At 43.0% G+C, this 20,828-nt stretch overlaps 1 protein-coding gene across 1 annotated transcript; it reads right to left on the bottom strand.

The window, feature by feature from the left end:
- Window positions 1–7,331: 7,331 nt before the first annotated feature.
- On the bottom strand, window positions 7,332–19,362 carry CRYGN (crystallin gamma N). Its single transcript, XM_074272186.1, has 4 exons — window positions 19,181–19,362; window positions 15,418–15,666; window positions 13,372–13,517; window positions 7,332–7,592 (listed from the first exon to the last, which is right to left on the bottom strand). The coding sequence occupies exons 1-4, from the start codon at window positions 19,199–19,201 to the stop codon at window positions 7,457–7,459; spliced, it is 552 nt and encodes a 183-aa protein (XP_074128287.1). The 5' UTR covers window positions 19,202–19,362; the 3' UTR covers window positions 7,332–7,456.
- Between the last annotated feature and the right edge of the window lie 1,466 nt (window positions 19,363–20,828).

Raw genomic sequence — 20,828 nt, 5'->3', positions numbered from 1 at the left:
TAAAGGGGGGCCTCTGAGGATGGGGGGATACATGTATTGGGAATGCCAAGGACATGAAGTTTGCAAAATTCCCAATTTCCCAAACCACAGAGCCCTCTGCAAAGATATTTGAAACATCTGTGGGTATGACCACTCATGTCCGAAGGCGTTCACTGCCCTGGCCTCAATACACAGACCCCCCGGACTGACTACAGATAAATTACAACCTAGTCTGCAAAACACTTTCCACGCTCTGCCGGGAATCTTATTTTTCTGCCTTCCAGACAAATGCTGATTTGCAGACAGATTACAGGAGCTGGGGACAGGGGAGAGAAGGAGGTCAGTGAGGGGTACAATGTATATTCATGAAATATTAATGTTTAATAAGCCACCTCAAAATCTTGGCACTTAAGCACTGAAGAAAAGTTTGGATGAACCCATGAAATCCCAGGCTTACAAAAGCCACCCAAACCTTGCAACTATATAACCAGGGGCTTGGTTTCGAGAATCTTAGTTTCCAGTCCAGTTCTGGGAGTCACTTTTCAGGATGACCTCAGAAAAATCCCTTTATTTCTCTGGCCCTCAGTTTTCTTTTTTTCTTTTTTTTTCTTCTTTTTATGTAAATCCAATATAGATATATGTATTTATACAATGATCTTGCTGCACAAAAAGAATCAGATTAAAAAAAAACAGGGCTTCAGTTTTTTTTTTAATCTATAATATGGACATAATGACATCCAGCAACTACTTCAGAGAGCTGTGGTTAAGGTGAAATAAATCATACACGATAATCTCATGCTGTTAAAAATTGGAAAGAATTTTAGGATTAAGCTGTATCTTATAGAACAATAATATCATGAATGATCCTCTTGTCCCAAAGACTGGTGGAGAACTGAAGGTAAGGTGCAGAGATGGGTATTGCCACGAGGAGGGGAGTGTAACTTGCCCCTTTGATATCAGCACCTAGAGAAAAGCCCCAACTTCTCTGTGCTAGTTACAGTTCTGATATGATAACTCTTGAGTGAATTAAGCTCTAAAATAACTTTATGGACTGGTTGTGAAGATGTTATGGTGATTCTCCAGGTGATGGAAGTTGGTGGGGAGCAGGGTCTACAGTTGGGTTAATAAAGAAACCTACCTGAAAGGATTATTATCTTGGCCATTTGGGGAAACCTGAAACCTGTGCCATCTTTACTTGCAGATAAGATATACCAAGAGGTTAAAAAAAAGTGTCTGCTTCCTTTAATAAAGAATTCTTAGTTGGATAAAATTACTGCATCGGGTATTTTTCAATAAGGGAGAGTTTAATAAGAAGAAGAGAAGTTGAATAAATGCAAAAACAAAAGGCAGTAATACATTTTTTTGAAGACTAATTTTTATGGCAGGGAACAGTTGAGGGTCATCGAAGGCACTTGCCAATTTCCCAAATAAAATCTAGTCTGCTTTCCTCATCCTATTCAAAGCTAGGCCCAGCTTCAACCAGGATTTCTTCTGATACTCTTTGGGTTGTGGAGGTGACCTTGCCTGAGTCACCTGCTCGGCAAGTAGAAGCCTATATATTCTGGAAGGTCCCGTCAACATGGGAAGGCTCTGGATCTTTACTTAATAGAGAAGGGCTCAGCCCTATCACGTTGGAAGTCTTTCTCCCTTCCTTCCCACCCAAGGGAGGGAATCACAGAACCATGGGATGTTAGAAATGGATGGGACCTTAGAGATCATCTACTATACCCACCTCATTATAGAGAGGAAGAAAAAAGGCCCAGGGGATGATTCACTAGCCTCTGTTCCTTCTGCTTGAGAGTATAAGAAATTACCCATTCCTGCTTAGTGGGTTCATCTTTTTTGTTTGTTTTTTTAGCAAAAACCCAGGATTCTTCCCCTATAACTCATGCTGCAAACCTCCCCTCTACTTAACTGATTTCCCACTCCATTAAATAATTCACCCCTAATTGCTAAACCCTTTTCTGCTGGAAGAATATATCTATCTTTGGCTATTCAGCAATTCCTTCACTACTGCGGTGGCCAAAGGCGCTCAATCTATCTTTGTCCATACAGCTCTGGTCAGTTTATGTTGGCCCTATGAAATTTTGTTCTGAAGGCTATTCGGCATTGCAGCCATGCTCTTCTGGAGAGCCCGAGGCATGGAGGAACAACTTAACCATTTACTGTCCAGCAAGTGTGTTCCTTTTCCCCAGGAATACAAGTGCTTCAAGCTTTTTTCCCTCATTAGGACAGAAAGGTTCTGTTCCCATTAAAGTACATCTTTTTCTCTCCCTTCCTCCTTTTAAAATAAGTATCACAGAGCAGGGAGAAATCATCTTGGGCCTCTTGAAATTTCTACTTAACTCCACCTGAGTTATTCTTATTTAAGGAATGAACATGTCCACCATGGATCTACATCAGATTGGAATGTCCAAAACAAAATTTAGGCCTGTTACTGCTGCCAGGTGTAGTGGGGTTTTGGACTAGAACTGTGATTTCCTTGGTATAAAGACCTAGCAAGGAAATGACCTCTACTAGTGAAGATTAAAACTTGTTATGAGCAGTTTATACTCTTAGAAACTGCCTGGGTCACTGAGAGGGGCTTGCCCAGGGTTACGTGGTCAGTGTATGTCAGAGGAGGGATGAGGATGGATCCTGGTCTTTCCTGAATTCCAGGTCTCCATCCCTGACATCATAGCTTTGTGCAGCAAATGGCAGCCACTGATACAAAGGAGCATCTTTATGGCACATTGAGAGAAGAGTCAACCTGGGCCCAGCTTCTGACATACACATGATCAATGACTCTGGGCCAGTCATTTCACTTCTCAGTAAGTGAAGCTCTAAGGCTGAAGCTACATTTATGGAACAATTTCCTCTATCAGTGAAATCACCAGTCTGGAATAGTAATCACAGTGATAGTAACAGCTGGTTGAGGTAACAGCCTGGCTGGCAGGGGAGGGGCTATAGAAAGTGCACAGGACACAACACTGGAATCCAGCTCTTTTTATTCACATTGTTTAGTTCATCATCTCTGACCTAGACTAATGCAATAGCCTTCTAACTGGTCTCCCTGCCTCTAGTTTTTCCCAACTTCAATCTGTCCTCCACTCAGCTGCCAAGATCATAATTCTAAATATATGTCCAGAGGTCTAAAAAGCAGTGCCCAGCAATACTGCTGTTAGATCTGTATTTTAGAGAATAAAAAAGGGGGGGGGGCAACCTATTTGTACAAAAATAGTAGTGGTTAAGGAATGGAAATTTAGGGGATTCCTATTAACTGGGAAATGGATGAACAAATTGTGGTATATTATTGTGCAATAAGAAATGACAAACAAAATGATTTCAGAAAAATCTGGAAAAACCGAAACATAGTGAAGTGAGCAGAACCAGGAGAACCTTACATACAAACAGCAATATGGTATGGTGAAGTAATGTGGAGACTTAGCTATTCTCACCAGTACAATGATCTAAGACAGTCCCTAAAAATCATAATGAAAAATTCTATCTGCCTCCAGAGAAATAATTTATGTCTGAATACAAACTAAAGCATACTATTTTTTCCTCCCTCTCTTCCTTTTTCTTTCTTATTTTTTCTCTTCCTTCCTTCTTTCCTTCTTTCCTTCCTTCCTTCCTTCCTTCTTTCCTTCTTTCCTTCCTTCCTTCCTTCTTTCCTTCCTTCCTTCCTTCCTTCCTTCCTTCCTTCCTTCCTTCCTTCCTTCCTTCCTTCCTTCCTTCCTTCCTTCCTTCCTCCTTCCTTCCTTCCTTCCTTCCTTCCTTCCTTCCTTCCTTCCTTCCTTCCTTCCTTCCTTCCTTCCTTCCTTTCTTTCTTTCTTTCTTTCTTTCTTTCTTTCTTTCTTTCTTTCTTTCTTTCTTTCTTTCTTTCTTTCTTTCTTTCTTCCTTCCTTCCTTCCTCCCTCCCTCCCTCCCTCCCTCCCTCCCTCCCTCCCCTCCCTCCCTCTCTCTCTCTCTTTCTTTCTTTCTTTCTTTCTTTCTTTCTTTCTTTCTTTCTTTCTTTCTTTCTTTCTTTCTTTCTTTCTTTCTTTCTTTCTTTCTTTTTCTCTTCCTTCCTTCTTCCTTTTATCCTTCTTCTCTCCCTCCCTCTCTTTATTTCTTCCTTCCTTTTTTTAATCTTTCTTTCTTAGTTTTCTTGTACAAAGTGACAAGGAAAAATTTTGCATGATTGTACATGTATAACCTACATCAAATTACATATCCTTGCAGGGAGGTGGAAGGAGACAGAAGGACAGTTAGAATTTTGACCTCAAATTGAAAAAAAATGAATATTAAAAGTTGTTTTCACTTATAATTGGAGAAAATTAAAATATCATTTAAAAATCCAGATCATCATACCCCATTCCCTCCTGCTCCATGAGCTCCAATAGCTTTCTATTAGCTACAGAATCACATGTGAAATCCTCTTTTTGTCATCTAAAACTTCAAAACTTGGTCCCTTCCTGCCTTCCCGGTCTTCTTATATTTTACTCCCTTCCAGAAATCCTGAGACAGATGCTCTGGCCACCTTGCCATTTCTCTAATACTTCATTCACTCACTTTTCCCTGACTTTGTAGCAGCCCTCCCCCCCCCCCCCGCCCCATTTTTGATGGTTTTCAGTTTCCCTGCCTTGCTTCAAGACTCAGCTCAGATTGTCCCTTCACTAGGAGGCCCTTCCTGGCCTTCAACGCTTTCCCTGTTATTACCCTCATCTATATCTCATATGAACCCGGTAGTTTGCACTTTCCGTCCCCCATTCGAATGCGAGCTGCCTTTCTCTGTATTCTTGGCACTTAGAATAGTATCTGACATGCAGTGAGTACTTCAAGGATACTTGCAGATGGATAGACTACCTGTATCATTTGGATGAGGTCATTCCGTTTCTTTTTACTTTGGGCTCTCTTTAACAGATAACGTTTGGACCAAATGACCTGTGGTCCCTCCCAGCTCTAACATCCTGGGATTCCAAATGACTTTTTGCCCCTGCCAGCAGCTTCTTTGCCTCTCACCACCTTCATGCCCTCCATGTAGCCCCCATTGCTCCCCACCCTCTTTCAGAATCCCCCCTTCTCTCTCTGTCCCAGCATTTTCTCGACCTCTCATACTTGATTCATTCCCCTTCTCCCCATGGTTTTTACTTTGAACCCAAGTTCTAACAATAAGCTGGGGCCTTCTTCCAACCTTTCAGAGGGGCCTCCTTTATAAACACTGAAACCAATATAAACCAGGCTGATAAAAACCCAGCTTATGGAAAGCCCTTAGTCAGGCCTTTGGCTGAGCTGGAGAGCCACATCTGGCACTGCTGACTCAGGGCTTCAATACATTCTGGAAACCTCTCCTGCTTTAAATCTTAGCCCAACTTACTCTTAAGCCATCCCCTGTCCTCTGTCCCAGCTTCATCCCCACTGCCCCTCCTCATCCCATCCTGATACACACACAGCTTCCCAGATGTGGAAGGCAGGGTCCATGGTTTATGGACAAGCTCTTTTGTGATCCCAGATAAGCTGCTTCTCTGGGGGCCTTAGTTTCCTCTTCTGTAAAATGAGATGATTTTTATAGATCTGGAACTAGAGGGACCTTAGAGACTCTCCAGTCTGAGGAGTTGGTGAACTTAAAAAAAATATATATTGTGATACAACATAGCATTTTCACTCTTTTTGTTATTGTTTGCTTACATTTTGTTTTCTTTCTCATTTTTTTCATTTTTGATCTGATTTTTCTTGTGCAGCAAGATAATTGTATAAATATGTATGCACATATTGAATTTAACATGTATTTTTAACATGTTTAACATGTATTGGATTACCCGCCATCTAGGGGAAGTGGTGGGGGAAGAGAGGGGAAATTTGGAACACAAGGTTTTGCAAGGGTCAGTGTTGAAAAATTATCCTTGCATAGGTTTTGAAAATAAAAAAATTCTGATTAAAAAAATAAAAAATATTGTGATAACTGTGTTTCGATAGGATAGGTTTCCTTTGTAATCCTACATGCTTTATTCCATGTGTGATGGGGCTTTGTTCTGTGCATGCCCAGAGTGGGCACCCATGGAGGCAATGTTAGAGACCCACTTCTGGAGGAAGGCAGTCTTCATTCCTCTGCCATGCGGTGGGAACAGCCCCTTTCCATTGGCTGCAGAGTGAACAGGCTGTCTTTAAAACAACCAGAATGGGACAATATTTCTCTCTCTGGCAGCGCCCGGGGGTGAAGGTCTAGTTTGCCGCCTCAGGAGTGCTAAGTACCAGACCTGGAACTTGGGGGGACTATGCTATATGAGAACAGAGTTAAACTGCACCCCTAATCTCCATCTCCTTCCCAGAGAGGGAAGTGGTACAAGTGAGGAACACAACTTGCCCCAGGTAGGGGATCGTCTGTGTTGGTTCTTGTTATTCTTCTGAAACAAATATTCCTATATAAAAACTCATCTGAAAGGTAACTACATAGAACAGGAATGTTAGAACATAAGCCAAGGACTAGAGACCAAACACCCCTGAAACTCCATTTATAGGCACCAGGGGTAAAGAAAACATACCAGGCTGTGGGATCAGAGGAATCCTTCTTACACATGTAGGTAAAAACATAACTCATCCATCTCCAGACTGCCAAAGGGGCCCATGACCCTTTTGTTTTACAGATGTGAATACTGAGGTTCAGAGGGACTTGATGACTGGCTCATAAAAAGGCTGAAAAGTAGAACAGGGATTTGAACTCAGAGTCTATATTCGATTCTCTTTGCTTTCTGCTTCGGTCTAGATCTAACTGGATGACCTCTAGGGCCCTCCTAAGAACTGAGAGGGATCTTTCCTGCTCTTTCTTTCAGTATGAAGCAGATCCCCCAACTTCTGGTGCTTTTTCTCTTTAACCTTGGGTATATAGTGCCTTGTCTGTAATAGCTTCAGATGTGTCTGTGTTTATTCTGTTTATATTCTTGTATATGCTTCTGTATGTTCTCCCCATTAGAAGGCAAGTTCCTTGAGGGTAAGAATTACTCACTGTTTTTGTTCCCTCACTAGTTGGCCCACAGAAGGCAATTAATAAATGCTTGTTCACCTATTGATTCCTAGACCCGCATCTACATCAGTGACTCCAGCTGCGCGTCGGTCTCCTCTCTGGAGGACTGGGGACTAAGGAGGGAGCCCGTTCTCCTCCAAGGGGCAACCCTCAGTAACACAGGTGGAGTTAAGGATACAGGAGAAACGGAAATTTCTTGGAAGGCGACTTCCCAGGAGAGATGCCTGAGGTCGGCCACTTAGGGGAAGGGGAGAACAATGGTTGAGAAATGGGAAGAGAGGAGCCTCTAAGACCCAAGACAGGACAGCCTATAAGCCAAGTTACATCTTCCCTACAGGGAAAGGGAGAGAAAAACACTCGGAAACCCCGATCAGCGTGTCAGCCTTTATTCCCCACTGTCTCCTGGGAGCGTTGGTTTGGGGAGACCAGGGCAGCCCTCGGGTGACCCTTCGGAGGTCCGTCCCTCCAAGATGGCGGCAGAAGCATCGGGCCAGCTTAGAAGAAGTTGACAACTTTCCGCAGGGACTGAACGTTGGCGCTGTGAGCCTGCCAGTCATTGAAGCTTCGGTAGTCTCCCCTCTCCACCACGTACATGTGGCCCCGGTAGTTTGGTTCTTCATAAAGCACCCACCTAGGACAAAGGAGACAGGGGTGGGAGACCTGAGAACTTAGCCCGGCGAGGGCCAATTGTGCCCCTGCACAATCTAGCCTGAGCCGGGGGAGCCAGGTCACAGACAAGGAGGCAGCGCCAGCTGGGAATCAGGTTTTTCTTTTGTCCCTTTGGTGGTTCTGCCCAGACCAGCAGGACCCAGATCAGGACTGAGACAGCGCCTAAGACAGAGACTCCTGCCGAGGTCTGTCCATCCAAGCAGATCCCATGGGGGGGGGGGAGCCGGCCACGCCTGGAGGGCCATTTCTATTCTCCTTGCCTGAAATGATCCTTGGTTTTCTGTGAGAACATTAGCTAGAAAGCAGGGAAGGGATCTTGCTCTCTGATTAGGACATTATACCCCAGTGCAGAAGGCTGTGCCTTGAGGAGAGGGAACACAGTAAGTTTTGACGGAGGGAGAAAATAAGAGAAAGACTGAGGTATATAGTGAGCCATCTATGTTGCACCGCAGCCCTGAGCCCCCATCAGAGTGACCCTGGAGATCTTGGGCACCTTGGCGTGGGGCCAGAAGAGACTGGGTTGGAAGCCATAAATTATGACCTTGACTACCTCACGGCTTTCCAGAATCCATCACCCACTTCCTGGGACCATTACTGACCCCCTCAGGGCCTCAGGTGTTCTCTCCTCTCAAATGTGCCTTCGAGGGGGTGAATAGGAATGGGCGATTTCCAAGGTTCTTCCCAGTTCTCACCTCGTGTGATTCTCTAGCTTCAGCCTCTTTCCTATGTCTCACGCTCATACATGCCACCGACCCTGCCCAATAACTCCCACACTTTGCCTTTGGCTCTTGGCTCTTATACTTGAAATAACCTTAGAGACAATCTAGCCCAACCTTTTCGTTGTTATGGGAGCAAATGGAAAATGACTTGCCCAAGTTACACAGCTAATTAATTCATCCTCCAGCCTACGGGGACGAGAAGAAAAGAATATTGGCCCGTGGGGATCGCAAACTGCAGTGGAGATTGTTTCACCACTTTGTGCTTTACTGACGTCCTCAACTCAGACTTATCTGAGAGATGTGAGGAGGGAAGGAGGAGGGGGAGAGGGGACAGAGGAGAAAAGAAAGAGGAGGAAGAGGAGGGGAGAAAATTGGAAAGGGGGAGAAAGAGATAGAGAAATAGAGACAGAGACGGAGAGACACACAGAGACGGACACAGATTCAGAGAAACAGACATAGAGAAAGACATACAGAGAGCCATAAAGACAGAGATTTAGAAGGACAGAGACACAGAGAGACACGGAAACAGAGACAGAAATACAGAGAGAACCAGAGGGAGACAGAGAGACAGAGAGACAGAGACAGAGAGAGGAGAGAGAATGAGAGAGGAGAGAGAGGGAGGGGGAGAGGGGGAGGAATGGAGCAAGGACTAGCCAGAGGGCTCCAGTGTGGGGAGAGCTCACACTGAGTTGGCTGCATTCCCAGGCCCTAAGCCAGAGCAATCATCTCATTTCCATAAGCCCTAAGTCCACCCACGACCTCAGGCTTTGGGCGACCCCCAAAAGCTTCACTTTAATGTCCTTCTCCCCCGCAATGAACCAATGGGACTTAAGTGTGGGAATGTCCAAAGCAATGCCCTGAGATAGAACATGGTGCTCAAGGTTTCCATAGACCCATAATGCAGTGCATTGAGAACAGGGCTGGAACCCAAAGAACCCACATTTCCCTCCTCTTCCCCTCTCCTTTCCACCCCCCCAAACTACAAGTAGCACCATGACTTACAGAGGGAGGTGAAAGAAAAGTGGGAGAAGCGGGAGAAAAGAGAATGAGGATGGAGAGAGACAGGATTGGGAAAAGATAAAGGGGGCTTAAGGAAAGGAAAACCAGCCTTACTAAAGAAAGACACTGACGGTGAAGAGATCACTGAAGCTGAGTTTTGGGCTGGGATACCACTACCCCTCCCGGAGACAGCCATTGGACCAACCTCACCAGAACTTCATCCCAGGAGGGGAAGTTCTTATGGATATGTTCTGTTAGGACCATTTTTTAGTTTAGCTTTTGGTTACCCACCGGCACAGACAAAGTCCTCCAGTGCTCTATCTCAGGAGAGAGTTTAGGGAAAGAACGGTTAGGAAAGTGTTAGCCAGAGCAGAGCATTTCCCATCCTGAGCTCTCCCAGGAGTCCAGCCTTCTGGGATGTCATTCCTGGAATTCATTGCTGTTGCTCCAGAGGGAAAAAAAATCCTTGGCATCCACGAGCCCCCCACCCCCTTCCTGAGCTTACCCTGTGGGACAGCTCTTTCCAGACTGACCCTTTCTCCTTCTGTGTCAGGTTTTGAGAGCTTTTCTTTTTTTATTTGAATAAATTTCAATCTATTTATTTGTTCCTCATTTCTTGGTGGCTCACTCAGTCAACTAAGGAATGTCAAGTTGCTTTCTGCAGAGGGCCAGGTGATAGAGATAGCTTTTTAAAAGAAGCTGTTGAGATGATTAATGACTATCCCCAGCAAATTAAACAATCCAGTCCTGAAGAGTTAGGTTCCATCAGCTCCGGGTATGGGCTACCCCATGGGAGGAAGAGAGAGGAGAGAGCCAGAATCAGAGGCAGAGAAAGAGAAAGAGCTTCAGAAAGACCAAGAAATAGAGGCAGAGGAGAGAAAAGAATGCAAAGGGAGAGGGGGGAGGAAGGCAGAAAAAGAGATGGGAGAACAGTCTCACTGAATTCAGGACATGAGACATAAAGTCAGCTGGACACAAGGCCAAGTGCAAAGGAGACTTTCCTTTGCTCCTACCTCAGCCCTCTTGCAATTAAATTCCCTTCAAAATTCTGCTGACTTGAACAATGGGTTCAATTTCTTTGGGGGTGGTGATGTTAGATTTTGTGTCAAGAAATAAATGGACTCCCTCACAACTAGTCTTGAGGACATTTAATCAGGAGCAAGAGGAAGTTCTGATGCTGGACATGTCATTCCCAGCTTTGATGGGAGGATTGGAAAGATTGGAAAGGGGGATTGGAAATTGCTTAGGACGGAGCTCTTTCAGAAAGAGACCTAAGAAATCACCTTGTCCAGCCATCACTTTCTATTTCATCCAGAACAAATGAGTGTCCTGTTTCTGCTTGAACATTTCTAGTGATGGGAACCTCATTACCTAACAAGATGACTCATTCTTTTTCCAAATAACCCTTCACCGATAGAATATTCATTCTCATATGGAGCCCAAATTTGTCCCACTGGGACTACACAGACCAAGTCTGTGATAACCAAACGGTTATCATGTCCCAGCCCTCCTAAAAGTCCTATTCTCCCAATTAAATATTCCTGATTCCTGCTACCATTCCTCCTACGAAAATCTGAACACAATACTCCTTATGGTCTGACCCATGCCGAGTGCAGTGGGATTATTACATCTCTTGTTCTGAATACTCTCATTCTGTTAACATCAAGCTTTTTTTAGCAGCTACATCACATTGCTGACCACGGAAATTCTAAGCCACTAAAATACTTCATTTTTTCTTAGAAACTACACTTTCACCTTACTTTTGAAGTTGGTTTTTTTGCACCTAAGTGTGGTACTTTACACTTGTTCATGTTGATTTTCCTTATATTAGATTTTAGAACATTATCACAATGAATTCAGGTCTTTTTTGGATTGAGATGCTGTCATTAAGTAATTAATTAAGTAATCCATTCAAACTTTATATTATCTTCCCCCCCCCCCCCAGGCTGGGGTTAAGTGACTTGCCCAGGGTCACCCAGCTAGGAAGTATTAAGTGTCTGAGACCAGATTTGAACTCTGGTCCTTCTGATTTCAGGGCTGGTGCTCTATCCACTGCTCCACCTAGCTGCCCCCAAACTTTATATTATCAACAAATTCAATAAACATGTTATCTACATCTTCATTCACAATATTGATTAATATAAAAGAATTAGAATAGGGCCAAACACAAAACATCCCTTCATAGTGATTCTAACATTAGCTAGTAATAATAGCTAATATTTATATAATGTGACTTACATTTATACACATTTTATATTATATATGTGTATATTTATATATAATTTATATAATGCACTATTAAATGTTTTGTAATTATTATCTCATTTGATTTTTCCGAACACCCTGGAAGGCAGGTACTATTATCATCCCCATTTTACAGATGAGAAAATTGAGGCAAACAGGAATTTGTCTGAGGTTGAATTTGAACTGAGCTCTTTCTGACTGCAGGCCCAACACTCTATCAGCTCTACTACCTAGCTGCCCTACTATGAACCAATCTATTGGCTAATAAACATTCTTTGGGTCTGTTGATTTAACCAACCATATCTCCTTCATTACACTGTAATATGGAGGTGTTGCATAAGACACTGCCTGTTTTTTGGTACACTTCAGAGCCAAGAATGGCTCTGTCATTTTAAAATTAAATTAAATTTTGTATTTTAAAATGTAAAAACTATTATTAATTCATGTACCATACAAAAACAGACCGCAGATTGTATCTGGCCTTCTGGATGGCTCCCTATGGACATTTTTCAATTTTGTCTATAAGGATAACATGATATATATAGATATAGATATAGATATAGATATAGATATAGATATATCTATATCTATATCTATATCTATATCTATATCTATATCTATATCTATATCTATATCTATATATATTTCAAATGTTTTTCTAAAATTTATAAGGAAAGATTGTTACAAGGGAAGTCAGAAAACCTGAGTTCAAATCCTGGCTGTTTAGCAAGTATATGACTTTGTACAAATCATTTACTCTCAATTTCTACATTGGAAAAATGAATGGTTGGACTTAATGATTTCTAGGGTTCTTTTAGCTCTGACATACAAACTGTGATTCTGGGTATATCTTGCTTTCAGGGAACCAGGTTAGATATTAAAAATCAAACTCAATATTTGAATGTTGAATGGCCAATCTAGAATTCAGAATTCCTGGTCCAGAACCATCTCTCTCTTTCTCCAATAGAATGCTGAATTGAAAATTTCTAGATCTAAATTCTCGTCCTAGTTCTCCCTTAATTAGTGATTCCGGGAAACTCCAGTGTGATTTTCCTATCTGTAAAATGAAGGGGGCGGGTCCCTGTGAGCTCTATTATTATCCCATAATACTATTTTTTAAATCATCTCTCCACATTCACCCTCAAAACTCACTTCCATCTTTCTCTTATTCTTGGGCTTTAAAGCAGGTCCAGAGAAAGTATTTTACCCAGGTGCTAGGGGGGAGAGATCATCACCAATTTTTGTGATGATCTTGGAAATTCCCTTGACTTGATGAGTTAAGTGACTTTTTCAGGATTATAGAGATAAGTATCTGAGGCAAGATTTAAACTCAACTCTTTCAGATGAGGAGTCTAGTTCTCTATCCACTGTGCCATCTATTTGCTAATCCCTTCCTCCTCCAGGCAGCTACACTACCTCTTAGCCTGCAATTGGGGTGAAGTGACTTGCCCAGGGTCACACAGCTAGGTAATGTTAAGTGTCTGAGGTCAAATTTGAACTCAGGTCCTCCTAACTTCAGGGCTGGTGCTCTATCCACTGTGCCACCTAGCTGCCCCAATGGAATAACCTTCTAATAGTGAAATTTTAAGCATTGTACCAGGAAGGTTAACAGGGAAATAATTCCCAGGAATACCCCTCAAGCCACACTCACTCTTCCTGTGGATGGGACAAGCTCTTTCCCCAGCCTGGGAATCCTTCCTCCTTTGCCCCCAAATGCAGCAGTAGCTCTAAAGCCACAGTTGGCCTTCAAAGCCCACTTACAGCCTCTAGTTTACTCACGCTCCATCTCCGTACACCTTGACGGCATTGACGCAGTTCTTGGTCCAGCCCTGGCTCTGAAGGAAGGGGCAGTCTTCTGTGAACTCCAGGCACTGGCCCGTGAAGTTGCAACCCTCAAAGATCTCCAGGCGGTAGTGTTCCCCATGCTCCAAGGTCAGAAGGATTTGTGGGGGCGACGAGGAGAAGAAGGAAATAGCTGAGTTATTGGGTCTGTTTTTGATTTTGTGCCTCCCTCTCCAACCCAGAAAAAGAGGCAATAAGTATGTGGAATCTTGGGACTATAAGGGACCTTAAGGATGGCCCAGTGTCATCTTCAATGAGTGCCCTCATTTCATAGATGGGAGAAACAAGGGCCAGGAGAGGCAGATGACAGGATCACACAGGGACCTTGTCCGTGACAGAGCACGGATTAGAGTGGGAACCTGTCCACCACATACTGCTGCCAATAAACCAAGTGTGTTAGTAGCCTTCAGGAGGCCAAAAGGCACTTTAAAAAGGTCAAAGGCACTGAAATTAATAATGACTTGTGCTGGTCATTTTGCTTTTTCAAAAGGCTTTCATATATATATATATATATATATATATATATATATATATATATATATATATATATATATATATATATTTTTTTTTTTTTTTTTTTTTCTCTTTGTTGCTTATAATATCCACTGGTGCCTCCAGAAAATTATCCCTAGTTTTAGAAATGGAGAAACTGAAGGCAAGAAAAATTCAGGGAGTTGTCAAAGACTACACACTTAATTGCTGTTTGCCTCAGCTTCCTCATCTGTAAAATGGGGATAATATTAGCCTCTACTCCCCAAGGCTATATGAGTGACAAAGGAGATCATAAGGATAAAGGGCTTATTTAACACAGTCATTATCATCATTATTATTATACAGCAACTAAGGACCAGAAACAGGACTAGAACCCAGGCCTCTGAACTCCTAATCAAGGAATCTGTCATTATATTATGTGTTGTATACACACACATACCAAGTCAAGAGGGTGATTCTTGCCATCTATAACTGTCACAATTTACCTAAGTTTCTGGGACTTAGCTAGAAAAATGGGCTATGTATCACATAATCTTCTTTTTCTGTTCCACTTTGAATATAAAAATGTTCTTTTTTTTTTTTTTTGTATCATCATCATCACCCGTACCATCATCGTTATCATAATACTGACCTCACCAGGCTTTTGTGAGCCAAGTATTTTGCATAAAATCAGGACAAAGTAAAATGTGAATTATTATTGTTGTTAGTAACTCACATATGTCCCTTCCCACTTTCTCAAGAAGGCCACATGCCATCCATTATAGTGGGCCCAAGATTTTTTAACTTTAAAAAAAGGATAGAAAACTTTTGTCAAACCTGAAACCAAAAATATAAAGTAGACAATAAAGGTCTTTTTTTTGTTGAAGCCATTGCTGGGATTTGCATCACCATTCCTCTGGAGCAGGAAATACATATCTTTGTAAGATAACGTACATATCCAGAGGAAAAAGAGAGAACATTGTTCCAATACCCTGACCCTAAGGGTCCTTTGGTGTTAGCTAGAATAAACTCCTTTGGGAAGCTCTGGTCTTGGGCTGCACATGAATCTGTGATGCAAGCTGGCCCCATGGATATTTTTTGTGAAAACAGCATTCACAAAATACCTAGTATATTTTTCATATAAATAGCATTATGCTGACTTCGGTGCCAACAATTTTAATTCCTTTCTCCAACAGCCATGGCCTTGCTGCGATGCTGGGAAATCACTGTTAACCATTTGAGTGGCCAGAGTGCAGCTGGCCTTGCAGCAGCTTCAGACCCAACTTTGCTCCTGCGTCGGAAGGTGCTTCCAGGGCCTGACCCCTAGATCTGTGTCAGGGCCTTCGGGTCACTCAGCTGGGCAAATCCAAGGACACAAGGGTCACGGCTGGACTGCCCTGATCCAACAGGATCAGCCTAGAAAACCTTGTCATCCTCTACCACGGATTAGGAAATCATACTGGGCAGCTCCTGCTCAGAAAGCCGCGGGCCCAGGCCGAGGCGGGCACTCACCATTCCCACCGGCCGGCAGGAGCCCATGTGGTCGTTGTGGCCGTTCCAGCGGTAGAAGTCGGGGTACTCGCCGCGTTCCAGGACGAACTGCTGCCCTCGGAAGTCTGGGTGGTCAAAGCAGATCCAGGCCCCGCTCTCAACTCGGATGGAGTTGACCCTGTTCATGAAGCCTCGGTCTTGGAAGTTGTCACAGTCCCCGCAGACCTCCAGCTTCCGACCCGTGAAGTACTTGCCCTCATAGAAAATTATCTAAGGGTTTGATGGGAAATGGGCCAGTTTAGGGAACAGAAGCAAAGAATTTTCTCCCTAGTAGAACAGTGATCAAAGGATATGAACAAAAAGTTTTATAAAGAATATAAAATGCCAAGATATATGTATGTGTATATGTATATTATGTATTACATATATAATAAATACACACAGTGTATATATTATTTAATTTTATTATTATATATTTATATATGTTATATTTATATAATATATATACACATATATAAACAATTATTATTAAGAGAAGTACAATCTAAAATAACTTTAAAGTTTTTTGTGTTCAAAAGTGGGGAGATAAGTGAGGCTGGCTGGGGGGGGGTGTCTGTGCACCCCCTCTCACTTAGGGGCCGCCCTTGGAGGCTGCCGGGAAGCAGCGCTGGGTTTGGAGCTTGGGGAGCCCAGTCTGAGCTACTTACTGTGTGACATCACTTCACATCTCAGTCTGTTCAGTTGTAAAACAGGAGTGGGAAGAACTCTGAGTTGGGAGATTAACAAGCTGGGACCTGTTGAAGGCCTTAGCTTAAAAAGGCCCAGGTCTCCCCCTGCATCCAGGACCCTCTCCAGTCATCCTGATCTACATCTGGCCATTGGACCCAGAGAGGTAGCCCAATGAGGCAGGGGACCTTGCCCAGTCCTCCCTCACTGAAATCCTATTCACTTGCACGTCATCTCCTAATTCGTGATTCTCTTCGAAAACAGAGGACAAAAAACAAGGAATAGCCAGAAAACCAGGGTCAGTGGGTTTGAGGACATGGCAGAGTCCAGTTAGATGAGTGAGCAAATTGTAAGAAGCTTGGAAAGGTTAGAAGGGACCAGATGAGCTCTGAATGTCCAACAGAGCCACTGGAACGGCACTATGGTCAGCTCTGTGCTTTAGGAAAATCAACTGAGAAACCCTTTTGATTCTACCTTCACAGTCTATCCTTTATGGCCTCTCTTCTCTGGCACTGTCACCACCATAGTACAAACCCTCCTGACTTCTCTCTGAGTGTTTTCCCTGCCTCAAGCTTCCCTATTCCAGTCTAGCCTCCATTGAGCCACCAGTGATCTTCAGGATTGGTCATCCCCCTACCTCTGAGATTAAAAATAAAATTCTCTTTTTGGTTCCCAAAGCTCTTCGTGACCTGGCTCCTTTCTACCCTTCTAATCTTACATTTGCTCTCCCCTAAGGGACAGTTCAATCTAGTGACACTTGTCTCTTTGCTGTTCCCTGAACAAGATACTCCATGTCACAACTGCGCATTTTCACTGGTGATCTCCAAGGCCGGGAATATTCTCCCTCCCATCTCTGCCTCTGGACTTCCCTGACCTCCTTCAACAAAAGTTCCACCTTGTACAGGAAAGAAGTCTTTCCCAGTTCTACCCATCATTCCCCTCATTCCACCCCTAGTATCTCCTTTCTGGAATCACCTTTTCTATGACTTGCATGCATATAATTGTTTGCATGTATTCTCCTCTGTTAGAATGCCAGCTTCTTAAGAACATAAATGTGTTTTTACCTTTCTTATAATCCCCAATACTAAGCCTGGCTCATAGTAAGCACTTAATAAATGCTTGTTGGCTTGAATTGACTTGTTAAACATATAACTATGTACAAATTGTTTTGTATTATTATTGCTATTTTTATTGCATTATAATAATAGTATTATTATGTATTGTATTATTATATTATTTATTATACTAATTTATTTTTGTGCACTTTATATGCCCCCAATAGAATGTTGTTTCTTGAAGAAAAGGACCTTTTTTATCTTTGTATGCTTAGTAGCTAGCACAATATCCTGTATGTAACAGACTACTTAGGTCTTTGTATATTTGTTGAGTTGAATCTAAAAAACACAAAACTGATATAGTGCCTGCCCTCAAGGAACTTACATTCTAATGGTTATGAGGAATATGCCTTGTAAATAGTAACAGATTATTAGACAGACTATTAAATATTATTATTTAATATTATTATAATATTATTAGACAGACTATTAAATAGACATTTAAATAGGCTATTGTCATTCTGAGATTCTACTCTGTCCTCCCTAATAGAGAGATACATAGAGGGATATCTTGAAATCATAGAATCTGTCTGATCTATCTTCACAGTTAATGAAAATTCATAAGTTTCTGACAAAGAATTATGGTAATTCATAGAGAAGCTCATTTTAAATGGATCTGATCCACTGATTCGTTGCACTAAAAAGTATAGAGTCAATAAGGGCTTCTTCTGTAAGGCTCACACTGTCTTTGATGAGCTTGTTATTTTTTTGAATTCTGTACATGGTTGGATTTTTTTAAGGGCATCCAAACCCTTTCAAACCTGAACACACTAAGTACCCCACCATTCATACTAAGAAAAAATTTCCAGCTGTGATTTGTTTTGTCTATGTGTGCTGAGGCTGCCAGCACAGTGATCAATGATTTAGAAAGGAAAGGGGAATAGGAAGGAAATAGAGAGTAGAAGTTGGAAAAAGGAAAACATAAAGTAGAGAAATGAGTGCAAGTCATGCATCTAGAGTTCAAAGTGATCTTGCTCCTAGTCCAACCCCTCACTGTGCAACCCAGTAAGTCAGTCACCTATTAAACTCCTGCTGTATACAACAGACATGAAACTCTGAACATACAAAGATTGGTGCAATAAGGAAACATATTTGACAAAGTCAAACATGCAAACTTTCATTAAATAACGATTATATACCCTCGAAGTAAATCTGTCCATTAAGCAGAATTGACCAAACAGAATCCTAGAACCAAAGCTGGGCTTCAGAGGCCATGTGGCCCAGCCCCCTCATCGTTTGTCCAATGTCACAGATAGGGAAGGAGACTGAAGGACTGTTCCCTTTACAGAAGGATTCTTTACTATTCGAAAGATTTCACCACAGGATTTTTTTTTTTTTTTTCCCTGAGGGTGGGGTTAAGTGACTTGCCCAGAGTCACACAGCTGGGAAGTGTTAAGTGTCTGAGGTCACATTTGAACTCAGGTCCTCCTGACTTCAGGGCTGGTGCTCTGTCCACTGCACCCTCTAGCTGCCCCAGGATTTTCTTTTTTAAGAAAGAGAACTTCCCTAGAGCATCTAAAAAACTGGATGGACGTACAACTTTTCCTGAGACACACCCACACAAACCTATTTCTCAGTCCCAAGCAGACAGCCAAGGCTGTTACTGTGCAGACTCAGGGAGGGCTGAAGCCAAGAAGAGTTGTTCATAAAGGCAAATTCCACGTCCATCGCTCTTATTTGGGTTCTCTTTTCCCCTATAAGGCAGTCCTTGATGTTAATTTTAACCATGGGTCATTCGTTCAACAGCCATTTAATGAGAGCTGGCTGCAGACAGTTTGCAATCAGAGCAGACTAGAGAAGAAGCAGCCGAGTGCCTGTGACTGAGTCCTCAGCCTCTGGCTACTGTGTGGGCTTCAGCCCCAGTGAAGGCTGGCCGGCCTCCCCCAGCCTCCACGCCTCCTCTCACCCACCAGACCTCAGCCTGTTTCCCAGTCTGTACTCACTTTCCCCGAATACTGCGACATGTTCCTCCCACAGCTGCTTAGAGCCCCAGAGGCACCCCGAGAGTCCGCTGTGACGTGTGCCACGCCGGGAGTTGGACGCCCCAATATATAGAGGGGCGGGAGGCACCGTCTTAGGGCCTGGGGCCCCGGGACAATGACCCGGCCCTCGGGGCTTTAGAGCTAGTGCTTTGTCGGCAGCCTGCCCCTGCCAGGGCCCTGCTGATGCCAGGGTTTGATTGAGCGCCCACAGAGGAACAAAAGATTTGCTTGGCCTGGGCCGCGACCTATTAGTGACGATGAGTGCTTTCCTGCCATCTGGGCACGTCTTTGGCAGGGGAGGGCCCAGGGCCGCCCCATTGACCCTGATTTTACCAACGTCCGTGTCAGTAGCAGAAAAGCCAGGAGTTAGGAGATCCACCATGGGAATAGCTGTGCGACCTTTCCAGGTCCTACCCCCCCCCATCCCATCAATCATTCCTAGAATAGGGATAGAGGACCAAATGACCTCCAGGAAGGCCTTTTTCCATCAGCTCTCAGGTCTATTCTGGGAGCCTGCATCTAGGCTGCAGGAAAAAGGGAGGCTGCCTTCAGAGCTGCCCTAAAAGGAAAGAGGCTCTGGCCAGAAGAAGCCATGTATCCACAAAGGGGGTGTATCCCCCCTTTGGCACTCAGGACATAGAACTAAAGCAGAGAAGGGCCTTCAGAAATCATTAATTCAGCCTCTCCACTTTACAGATAAGAAATCTGAACTTAAAAGACATTAAGTAAGTTGCTAGAGATCACTGAGATTGTAAGAGTGGGAGAATTTAAACCTGGTCCTCTGAGTCCAAATCCAGGCTCTTTTCACTGTAACTCTATGCTTCTATTCCCACCTTTTCCCTCTCTTTCACATCAATTCTTTCTATAGCTCATGTCCTCCTAGGCAATGGCAAATGCCTGAAAGAAAAGTTTATATCCTTCTACATAGTAGGTGTTTTACAAAGACTTATTAAATGAAGGGAAGTGAATGGTTTCTTCTCCCTCAATCACATGGGTATCTAGGTGCCATTGGTTGGAAACTAATGAAAAGGAGTTCCAGGTCCTAATTATCTTTGTATCTCTCCCTGTGCTTTGCCCACAGTACTCCAATGCTTCAATGGATGTGTGGTTTTGTGCCATCTCCTTTCCACAGAGACCATAGAGCCTCTACTTAATATAATAGAAATCTCCTTCAAGTTTCAGGGTATTTTTTTTTAAACATTATATGGCTACTTGTCTAGCATGTCAATCATTTTTTTTTGGTAATCTCTCATTCTTACTATATCACCAGCCCATCTCTTTTTGCAACCAAAATGTCATACTTACTCCCTACCTATTCTTGCACATCACTCATCATTACAAATATCTTGGAGCCATCTTCTGCTAGGCCTTTGTGCTACTCATAACTTGGAGACTTTGAAGACTGGCATTCCAAGAGTTGCAACTAATTATAAAGCATCACTAGGGAAATTGTAGCATTTAACAGATGCCTTCTTTTATTTTGTGCTAGGGAGCAGCTTGGGAGCATTAAAACACTGCACAATTTCTGACATTCAATCCAGTCTGCTTTCTTTCTCCTGTTCCATTTTGGTCCCAATTCATTTCCCAAGAGCAGTGCCAGTCTCAGATA

The sequence above is a fragment of the Sminthopsis crassicaudata genome, chromosome 5, assembly GCF_048593235.1.
Source record: "Sminthopsis crassicaudata isolate SCR6 chromosome 5, ASM4859323v1, whole genome shotgun sequence".
NCBI lineage: Eukaryota > Metazoa > Chordata > Mammalia > Dasyuromorphia > Dasyuridae > Sminthopsis > Sminthopsis crassicaudata.
The sequence above is the reverse complement of the archived record's forward strand: the minus strand, read 5'-3'. Positions and strand labels throughout refer to the sequence as shown.

Excerpts from the sequence above, each read along its gene's own strand:
- CRYGN (XM_074272186.1), bottom strand. The coding sequence starts at position 19,201 with ATGTCGCAGTATTCGGGGAAA. Across the intron at positions 15,667-19,180 it reads TGTCGCAGTATTCGGGGAAA|ATAATTTTCTATGAGGGCAA; the intron begins GTGAGTACAGAC and ends TCAAACCCTTAG. Across the intron at positions 7,593-13,371 it reads AAGGTGTACGGAGATGGAGC|GTGGGTGCTTTATGAAGAAC; the intron begins GTGAGTAAACTA and ends CCTTTGTCCTAG.